At 43.4% G+C, this 11,372-nt stretch overlaps 1 protein-coding gene across 2 annotated transcripts in view; it reads right to left on the reverse strand.

Annotated features, from left to right (window-relative positions):
* The window catches only part of WDFY4 (WDFY family member 4), a 403,681-nt gene that overhangs the window by 335,624 nt on the left and 56,685 nt on the right, over nucleotides 1-11,372 (reverse strand). For both annotated transcript variants that reach the window (XM_023742107.1, XM_023742108.1), the window contains exons 3-5: nucleotides 4,704-4,818; nucleotides 3,677-3,783; nucleotides 1,392-1,526 (exon numbers count right to left, since the gene is read on the reverse strand). In XM_023742107.1, coding sequence (XP_023597875.1) covers nucleotides 1,392-1,526; nucleotides 3,677-3,783; nucleotides 4,704-4,818 — 357 coding nt within the window. The remainder of the gene's footprint in view (nucleotides 1-1,391; nucleotides 1,527-3,676; nucleotides 3,784-4,703; nucleotides 4,819-11,372) is intronic.

The following is an 11,372-nucleotide window of genomic DNA, read 5'->3' on the forward strand; positions in this document are numbered from 1 at the left end:
TGTCCAAAATGAATGTAAAGTGAACAAATATGTATAGCCGACACACGTCCTGTCTATGATCAGATGCCTGTAGCTGTAAGACGCTGCCCTGGGCCCTGGCCCTGCAGAATTGAGTGACACACAGTGCTCCTTGCTCTCCACCCACCTCAAGGTCAGAGAGGAGGGGGAGCCACAGAGAACACAGCAACCCAGAAGCTAAAAAAGCAGAAACTGTCCAGCAAGGGGACAGGGGAAGGAGGTGAGAAGCTATGTTAAAAGCACTTCTGGTTGGTTGGGTAGGCAAGGAAATAGGGCAATGATAAGAGGAAGTTGCACTTGATGCTTGGTGGTTGGGTATGTCTTAAAGGAGGGGGAGGTGGCATAACATAGATGAGCGAACTTGGAGCCAGATCCCCAGGCCCATCCCAGCTCCCGTATCCATTACCTCTGTGACCCTTGACTCAGTGGCGGATCTAGGGTATTGCACTAGCCCTGGGTGCGTGGCGCCACTGAGCAGGTTCTATTAACCCAGTGGTACGGCCCAACATCCTTCCTCAAGCATGGTAATGTGTGAATTGAAAGATTAACAAGCTTGACTTGTATTTTTGAGCTGATATTATGGTAAAGTTATCTAAAAGAGGGGTGTCAGATGTTTGGACAGGGGTGCAATTTCTGTATATATGCCACTGGCTGTACCAGGTTTATAGAACCTGCTCAGTGGTGCCACGCACCCAGGGCCAGTGAAATACCTGCCATACCTGCCATACCTAGTTGTTCCTCTGCCTAGACTTGAGGCTTACTCCCATACCTTAATGTCTCCATGTATAGAATCAGGATAACAATATCACACACATCCTGGGGTCAAAGGGAGGATTGAGAGAGATCATGTATGGGAGGCACATGGCCCTATGCTGGATATGTAGTAAGTACTTAGGAACATGTTGGCTATTGTTTCTAAAAAGTGAGACTTTAGCGTGCTTGTGATCAAAGGGGAAAGGGCCAGAGACAGGAGATTCCAGATGCTGGAGAGAGTAGACAGAAGCCAGGAGCAGACCAGAGGAGAAGCAGCTGAGTGGGATGGGTAGGGTAGGGCAGGGCAACCGAGTAGAGGAGGTGGCTGTTGGAAGGAGAGAACAAGAGAGACGGTGTTACTACAGTGATATAATGAGATGGGGAGACTAGAAGAAAATCCATATCCAACCACACAGGGTTCCCAGGCATTTGCAGAGAGCAGGGGAGGGGTGAGCCTGACACTCCAGCAGAAGAGGTGAGCTTCAGAACTGGGGCTGAGAAAAGTGTCTCAGGCCTCCGGGGCAGACAGAGCAGCTTAGGGAAGGAAAGCATCTCAGAGAAGCATTCAGAAGCCAGGCAGGGCTTGGCCAGGTAAGAGAGCCCCCTCCTCTGTCACTCACCTGCACAAACATCCTCTGAACCTGAAGGTTGCTCTCCAGAAGCTCATCCTTTTCCGGAGGAAAGACAAAGAAGAGGTAAAGGCACTGTAGGAGCAGGGCTGGGAGCCCAGATTCAGCAACTCGGCCCAGGGTCTCCTGGAAGGGAAGAGGGGACATGACCTGAGGACAGAGCAGGACACACAGCTGCATGCTCAGACAAGCAGCTCCAGACCCCATTTTAGCCGGGTCCTGGGGCCGGTTCCTTCCCCTCCCTGGGCTTCAAGTGTAACACAGAGACAGTAATAGTGCCCCACAGGGGCAGATTAGCCAACAGGTAAGGTAAACATGGTGCTTACCTAGCTTACGAGATCATCTATAGAGAACAATTTCACTACATCAAAGATTCTGCCTCTAGGTATGGCTGGCATCTGTCTCTCTCCCAATCCCACAGCACCTTCCTACAGAATCAAAGCCTGTTTTCAAATATACAATCCCTGAGAGAGGCAGAGGAACGCTGATGGCACAGTGGTTAAAGTTCTAAGCTGCTATCAGAAAGGTCAGCGATTTAAATCCACCAGCTGCTCTGTGGGAGAAAGATATGGCAGTCTGCTTCCATAAAGCAGCCTTGGAAACTCTATGGGGCGGTTCTACTCTGTCCTGTAGGGTTTCTATGAGTTGGAATCGACTCAACAGCAGTGGGTTTTGGACAAGGGCAGATGACCTAGTAAGCAAGGTAAGCACAGGCTTACTTGTGCTTATTTACTAATCTGTAGTGAACAATTACGCGTGCCTTTCATGACATCTTTGATGAGGTGAAACTCATGTGAAATTGTTCACTGCTGATGATCTAGTAAGCAGGGTAAGTACCTGCTTACCTTGCCTATTGGATAATCCACCCCTGGTGCCCCATCTGGGGTGATTGTGAAGATTAAATTTAGGACTGTCTGCTGTGTGTTCAATAAATGTTAAGCCACCTTATAAAATAGCTGATGGAAGGCAGGGAGGGAGGCGTGAAGCAGGGAGGCATGGAGGGATGGGGGAGGGAAGGAGTGGGAGAGGAAGAGAGACTGGTACAGAGCAGAATACTAGGGCTGCCTAGCGATTCACCTGGCTGATTTTGGTTGATTGGTTCCTGATTAGGAAACCAGAAACTCAGTCAGGAGGGCTGGCTGATTGCAAGTACATGAACAGCTGAATTAAGGGCCTGATCAGGACACTCCCCATCTCCTCACCCAGATCCAAGACCTCGCCAAGACCAAAATGGCCCCATAGGCAAGGTTGTTATTCGAGACAGCCACACGTCAGCTCAGCAGCACCCCTGGCGCCACCAGACAGAGGCTGAGAAGACGTGATGTCCGCAGACATGGGATCAGCCTTCCTTGCACGGGCTCTGCCTGAAGCTCCACTGAGGTCAGAGCAGCTGCAAACTGTGTGTGTGTGTGCACATGTGAGCACACGTGGGCTTCCCCGTGCCACACGGTCCACTCAGTGACGCACAATAGAGATTTCCCCACAGACTGACCAGCCTAACAGATGTGGTGTGTGAATGAGAGAAAGAAAAAGGGAGAATGTACAGTCCAGACCAGAATTCTAAACATAGGGCAAACACTTTGTTCTAATCTTTCCTCCCTAAAGCTTCCACCGCAGGGTAGTAAGGCCCTGTATCTGATACCTGGCTCTGCCACAACAGCCTCTCCCTCCTGGCAGCCGCCTCCCTGTGCTCCATGTGCTGTGATGGCTACACCGTCGCCAATCACTCCCGCCTCTTACTGCTTTGGGAAAACACACCTCCAGATTTATCTGTCACTACTCAGACTGAAGACAGTCCTTTCCCAGGGGCAGAAGAGACTTGTTCTGTGCTTCATGTCATTGTGCCTGACAGGTGTCCTGACAGTTTATGCCACAGAGAAGTCAGGCTGTCCTTTGGTGAACTCCAGGTATCAGCCTCCAGCCCACCACCGTCTTTCTGCAGTAAATTGTCACAACACATCAGCCTCCTCACAATAGTAATCCTCACAATAATGGGGGCAATAGGGCTTTTATCCCCGTTGCTGTCCATTATTGTCCCCAGACCTAAAATAAGCAACACAGCTGAGCTGGAGAGAGGTAGAATACCTGAAAAGGCAGGAATCAAACCTGAATTTCAGGCTCTGAACTTTCTGTTCTCTGAGGGAAGGGGAGTAGGGAGGAGAGAGAATAAGTCAGTTTCATGAAAAGAGAAACACTCAGGACATGCCATCGCTGGGACACCCCTGCACAATGATGAGGAAGGCCTGGGACAGAGGCTTATGAGGCCTGGAACTTACTGAGTCCTTCCCTGTGAGCACGTACACCGACTTCAGGAGCAGGTAGCCACCCTGGTCCGCATCCCCCTTCCGTCGTAGCAACTGCCAGGCCACTGCCCGTGCTTGCTCTGACAAGGGTGTAGGAAGGGAAGAAAATTGACCAGCAGTGAGTGCAGTTGGACCTGCCACCCAGCTCCCCCACCACCCAGGGTCTCCTCTGCCCCCGATGTGTGTCTTCACATCTTTAGGGGACCCCTGCCTCCTTCCCACCACCTCCCAACCCCAGCTGAATTTATAGCAAATATTTCACATTCTGTCAGTTTAATCTCCTTGGAGGACAATCTTTATCATGCCACTTCCCCTGTTCTACAACTATCAGTGGCTCCCTATTGCCAAATGAATGAGAATAAGCTTCTCAGCTACTGGGCTCCCCACAGTCCAGAAGCTTCTCCTTCTACCCCACTCCTGCATCATACAGCCCCCACATGCCAGGATTCCTAAAATCCATACCATGCTAAACCTTGTCCTCCCTCTGGAATTCTCTCCTTCCTTCAACCCCGTGCCCATTTTGAACTTCTGCCCATCCTCCAAGGTCTGCTCAAAGAAAACCCAAGTCAGGAGACCTCACAGCTGGTAACATGCTTTGGACTCTGTCTTTCCTGGACCATGCTATCTATTGAACACTCAGGCGGCCCCCTTATGCTAGGACTTCCTCCCTACAGAAGACCATAGTCCTGGTTGTGTGTGTGTGTGTGTGTGTGTGTGTGTAGATGAAGGGGCAGGATGGATAAAAGTGGAGGCTCTCCCTCCCAGGAGCAGCTGAACCTTCTTCCTTCCTCCACCAGCCTTTCCCTTTGTTCCCAACATGCAAACTTTGTTCTACTCAGTGAAGGAATTGGTTTATGGTGCAGTTTAGAAAACACTACTCTATGAAACTCCACTAGAAAGTAGAGATAGGCTTAGCCAAAGGCCTGGGAAGGCCTTCAGAGCTGACCAGGCCACTTTTTTGCCCTCCAGAAAGTGTTCTCTAGCACCTGTGTTCTTTTACCTGCAGGCTTTCCAGCAAGGGCCTCCTGTATCTCTTGTGCAAACTGGTGGGACACATCCTCTGCCAGTATTGGGATACTAGGAAAGCAGATGATCCCCACAGAGTGTTCCCAGGCCTGAAGGGAAACAAAGAGAGAGCCCATCAAAATTTTGGCTAGCAATATCAATGCCACAAAGCAAGGCACCAGAATCAACTTGCCTCCCTCCTAGTCAGCCCAAAACAACGGTTCCCCTCCACTTTCTCAGGTGCATCAAAAAGGACATGAACAACCTAAGTGGTCATCAACAGATGAATGAATAAACAAATTATGGTACATACACACAACGGGATACTATGCAACGATAAAGAACAATGATGAATCCGGGAAGCATCTCACAATATGGATGAATCTGGAGGGCATTTTGCTGAGTGAAATAAGTCAATCACAAAAGGACAAATATCGTATGAAATCACTATTATAAAAACTCAAGGAAAGGTTTACACACAGAAAGAAACAATCTTTGGTGGTAACGAGGGAGGGGAGGAGTGGGGAGGAGTAGGGAGGCGAAATCACTAGATAGTAGATAAGTTGTAACTTTGGTGAAGGGAAAGATAGTATACGTTATAGGGCAAGTCAACAAAACGTGACCAAGGCAAAGTCATGGAAGCTTCATAAACACATCCAAACACCCTGAGGGACCCAGTTGCTGGGCTGAGGGCTGGTGACCATGGTCTCGGGGGACATCTAGGTCAATTGGCATAACATAGTTCACAAAGAAAATGTTCCATATCTAACTTTGGCGAGTAGCGTCTGGGGTCTTAAAAGCTTGCAAGTGGCCATCTAAGATACATCTATTGATCCTATCCTGTCCGGAGCAAAGGGGAATGAAGAAGACCAAAGACATAAGGGAAATATTAATCCAAAGGACTGATGGACCACAAGTACCACAGCCTCTACCAGCCTGAGCCTAGAACAACTAGATGATGCCCGACCGCTCTGACAGGGATCACAACAGAGTGTCCCGGACAGAGCAGAAGAAAAATGTAGAACAACATTCAAATTCACACAAAAAAGACCAGACTTGCTGGTCTGACAGAGACTGGAGGAACCCCGAGACTATGGCCCGCAGACCTCCTTGTAATTCAGAACTGAAGTCACTCTGGAAGTTCACCCTTCAGCCAAAGATTGCACAGGTCTATAAAACAAATAGTAACATACATGAGGAACGTGCTTCTTAGTTCTATCATGTAAATAAGACTAAATGGGCAAAACTTGCCCAAAAGCAAAGATGAGAAGGCAGGAAGGGACAGGAAAACAGGATGAATGGAAATGAGGAACCCAGGGTGGAGAAGATGAGAGTGTTGACACATTGTGGGGATTGCAACCAATGTCACAAAACAATTTGTTTATAAATTGTTGAATGAGAACTAATTTGCTCTGTAAACTTTCACCTAAAGCACAATAAAAAAAAAAAGAAAGAAGAAAAGTTTATCTCTAAAAAAAAAAAAAGGACACTAACTACCATCCACCTTCACAGTTTCAACCACACCCCGACATCAATGCCTCTAAAGTCTTTAACTCCCTGTTGAGCTCCAGACCTGCACATCCAGTTGCCCCCAGAACATCTTCCCTGAACACACACACCTGAAATGTAAAACACATGTAACCCAATCCATTACCTTCCCCTCGAACCCGTTGTAACCCCCTCATCCCTTGCATCCATGAGCGGTCCCACCACGCACCCACTAATTCCAAGAGCGATTCTTCAGGTTTCCCTCTCCCTCACCTCCCTGACCCAACTGATGGCTATGTTTTAGAATTCTCCTCTCTACAGCTCCCAAATCATGTGCAGATATTGTGCTTTATTTCAGTCATTTGATTATTTCACTAGGGTAAGTTGCAAAAAGTGTGATTAAAGAGTAAGACTGTGCAATTTCTTCGGAGCTTGTGATACACATGACTAACTCATTCTTCAGAAAAAAAGTTTACCAGATGACACTTCCACCGATTCTATGAGAGAGCTCTAGTTTGCCTTCACCCTCACCAACACCTGCATCTGCTCATGTCATTCTTCTTCACCTTTGCCAATCTGATGGAAGGAAATGATCGCATCTCAGATTTCAGTCTTGGACCACTAGAGTGAGTGGGCTCTTTTTATGCTTCTTGAATTGCTTGGGTTTTCTTTGTTTCTTTCTTCCTTAGCCTATTAGTCTATTAGGGTTTTCACTAATACCGATTTAAAGAAAGCTCTTTACATATTAAAAAAATATTAACTCTTGGACCATAATACAATTGCAATTACATCCAGTTTGCCTTTTTGTCTTTTGACTTTTTTATTATTTGATTTTGCTGAACAGAAATTTGACATTTGTATGAAATCAAATTTCTCGATTTGTTCCTTTAAGTTTTCTGGCTTTCGTTTCCTCTTAGAAAATTCTTCCCCAGACCAAGCTGGGTGTGTTTTTGTTTGTTTGCTTGCTTGTTTTAGTCTCCTATTTTTTCTTTTTTCATTTTCTTAAATTCTTTCATGTCTCTCTTTTCTCTATTTCTGTCTTATCTGCTCATCATTTTCCTCAGACTTTTTTCCCCTTATTGTTTAGGATGCTATTTAATAGAAGCCATGACTTTGAAAATTCTGCTCGGAATGCCAGAATTCCCTCCTGGTGTCTGCAGTAATCCTATTCATAGCTTCTTTTCGTTAGAGTCTTTGGGCGGGCTCCCTTTTCCTTTGTTTTACTGTGTTGTCACAGGCTGAGTTTACTGGTCCTGGGATGAGGACAGTTCTTTCCAAATCAATTTCCAGAAGGGAGTGACTGCCTCAGCCATAGAGTGGAGTTCTGGGAGATTCTCCATCTCCAGTTCCCAGCAGGAGGGTGGGCTCTTGAACATATTCCTAGCATCCAGCCAACTTCATGAAAAAGTAATTTTGCTGGACTGCCATCCACTCACCCCTCCCTAGAGCCATATAAAATTATATTAGTTATAATATAATTATAAGACCTGAATGGGTTTTTTTAAGATGTCTGAGTTCCTTCATCTAGAAAAGGTGAGAAGGGCAACAAAACCCCAAAGGGAAATAATTTCCACCGTGTTTTCTTGCTATAGATACTATATTTGTTAACTCTTTCGTGTGTTTTGTGGAACATACGGTATCTTACCAATTTTTATGCCTCTGGAGTTCTTGGGGAGTATACTTTTCCTGCTGAAAGTATTTACTTTCCTCCAGTGGGAACTTGTGTAATGATGAAAGGAGAAAGAAACATTCATTGAAGAGAAACAGCTAGGGTATTAGACAAAACCAGAGGTGTCCCATGTACTCAAATGGAAGGTGCCCACAATAAAGCCTGCTACCCAAGAGCAGTGGGGCAGATGGGCTCCCGCAAATCATGTACTTTCACATAATATTTCTCAAAATCTACGTTACCAACCAAAAATTTAAACACACTCAATGACTCAGCATGTATTCCACTACTGAAAACACACAGTATCAACAAAAAATTCAAAGCAGAAAATAGTTGGGTCTTAAAGAGTTAAAAAACAAAAACCTTTAGAAATTTTATCTATATTAAGAGACACCATAAACCAAGTGAAGAGGCAAGCCACACATTGGGAGAAAGCATTTGCAATGCATAAACTGACAAAGGCTTAGTGTCCAGACTCCAACAAACGGATTAAAAAAAAGGCAAATAACCTTACAGAAATGAAACAAACAAACCAAAATAATAATAATAATAATAAAACAGGAAAAGGAAACAAGGAGACAATTTACAGAAAATGAAATCACAAATAATTAGGAAAATGCAAACTAAAATTACAATAAGATTTCTATTCTGACAAAACCAGGTGTCAGAGAAGGTGTGGGATCACAGGAACTCTCATGCTTGACTAATACAGTGTAACTTGGAAGAATTTCTTTGAAGAAGTATTTAACATAATCCTGTAAAGTAAAGGGGCACTCTGATAATTTTATGTGTCAAGTTTACTAGGCTATGGTGCCCAGATGTCTGGTCAAACATTCGTCTAGATGTTGCTAGGAACATATTTACATGTGACTAACATTTAAATCATTTGGCCTTAAGTAATGCAGATTACACTCCACAATGTGGGTGAGCCTCATTCAATCAGTTAAAGACCTTAAAGGGCAAAAACTGAGGTTTCTAACAATAACCAAAAAAGAGCAGGAGTGGCAATATTAATCTCTGATAAAATAGACTTTAAAAGCAAAATCCACCATAAAGGATAAGAAAGGACAATCTATAAAGATTAAAGAGTCAATACACCAGGACATAACCGGAATAAATATACATACGTACCTAATGACAGGGCTCCAAAATACATAAAACAAACTCTAACAGCATTGAAAAAAAGAAATAGACAATTCCACAATAATGGTAGAAGACTTTAACACCTCAGTTTTGGTGAAGGACAGAACATCTAGAAACAAAATCAATAAAGATACAGAAGAACTAAATACCACAATCAACCAACTCCATCTTATAGAAATATACGGAGCACTCTACCCAAAAAAAGGGTCTTAGTTATCTAGGGCTGCTATAACAGAAATACCACAACACCACAAGTGGATGGCTTTAACAAAGAGAAACTTATTCTCTCACAGTCTAGGAGGCTAGAAGTCTGAATTTAGGGTGCCAGCTCCAGGGAAGGCTTTCTCTTTCTGACACTCTGCAGGAAGATCCTTATACTCAATCTTCCCCTGGTCTAGGAGCTTCTCAGGGCAGGGACCCTGGGTCCAAAGGATGTGTTCTGCTCCTGGCACCACTTTCTTGGTGGCATGAGTTTCCCCTGTCTCTCTGCTCACTTCTCTCTTTGATATCTTAAAAGAGATTGACTTAAGGACACAATCTAATCTTGTAGATTGAGTTCTGCCTCATTAACATAACTGTCGATAATCCCACATGATTAACGTCATAGAGGTAGGATTTACAATACATAGGAAAATCACATCAGATGACAAAATGGTGGACAATCACACAATACTGGAAATCATGGACTAGCCAAGTTGACACACATTATTTCTAGAGGGACACAATTCAATCCATAACAAATAGCAAAGTATACATTCTTTTCCGGCACACTTGGAACATTCTCCAGAATACGCCACATTTTAGGCCACAAAGTAAACCTCAAAAAAATCCAAAACATTGAAATGATACAAAGCATCTTCTCTGATCATGATCACAGAACCATAAAAATAGAAATCATTAAAAGGAATAGCAAGGAAAAAAACCAAATACATAGAAACTGAACAAAACCTTGCTTAAAAACTACTGGGTAATAGAAGAAATCAAGGATGGAATAAAAAAATTCATAGAATCAAATGAGAAAAAATACACCTTCCTGAAACCTTTGGGACACAGCAAAAACAGTACTTAGAGGTCAATTTATAGCAGTAAATGTACACATTAAAAAAGAAAAAAGGGCCAAAATCAAAACATGAACCCTACAACTCAACAAAGAGAACAAGAGCAGCAAAAGAAGCCCTCAGGCATCAGAATAAAGGAAATAATAAAGATTAGAGCAGAAATAAATGAAAGATAAAATAGAAAAACAATAGAAAGAATCAATAAGACCAAAAGATAGTTCTTTGGAAAGATCAATAAAATTGACAAACCATTGGCCAAACTGACCAAAGAAAAAGAGGAGAGGAAGCAAATAACCTGAATAAGAAATGAGACGAGTGATATCCCAACAGACCCAACTGAAATTGAAAGGATCATAACAGAATACTATGAAAAATCGTACTCTAACAAATTTGAAAACCTAGAGGAAAAGGACAAATTTCTAGAAACACACTACCTACCTAAACTAATGCAAATGGAGGTAGAAAAACTAAATAGACCCACAAGAAAAGAAGAAATTAAAGAGGTAATAAAAAAACTCACAACAACAACAACAACAAAAAAAAGCCCTAGCCCGGACAACTTCACTAGAGAATTCTACCAAACTTTCAGAGAAGAGCTAACACCAATACTACTCAAGCTATTACAGAGCATAGAAAAGGAAGGAATACTCCGAACTCAGTCTATGAAGGCAGCATAACCCTGATACCAAACCAGGTAAAGACACCACAAAAAAAAAAAAAAAAAAAAAAACTACATACCAATATCCCTCATGAACATAGATGCAAAAATTCTCAACAAAATTCTAGCCAATAGAATCTAACAGCATATCAAAAAAATAATACATCATGATCAAGTGAGACTCATACTAGGTATGCAGGCATGGTTCAACATAAGAAAATCAATCAATATAATCCACCACATAAATAAAACAAAAGAAAAGAATCACATGAACTAATCAATCAATGAAGAAAAGACATTTGACAGAGGCCAACACTCATTCCTGATGAAAACTCTCAGCAAAATAAGAATAGAAGGTAAATTCTTTGACATAATAAAGGGCATTTAAACAAAACCAACAGCCAACATCATTCTGAATGGAGAGAGACTGAAAGCATTCCCCTTGAGAACAAGAATCAGACGAAGGGACAAGGGCCAGAAAGCAGAAGGGGACAGGAAAGCTGGTGATAGGGAACCCAAGGTTGAGTAAGGATAGTGTTGATGTGTTGTGAGGTTGTTAACCATTGTCATAGGGCAACAAGTATATTAACTGTTTAATGAGAAACTATTTTGTTCTGTAAACCTTCATCTAAAGTGAGAATAGCAGCA

Source organism: Trichechus manatus, unplaced genomic scaffold, assembly GCF_000243295.1.
Source record: "Trichechus manatus latirostris isolate Lorelei unplaced genomic scaffold, TriManLat1.0 scaffold00200, whole genome shotgun sequence".
Taxonomy (NCBI): Eukaryota; Metazoa; Chordata; class Mammalia; order Sirenia; family Trichechidae; genus Trichechus; species Trichechus manatus.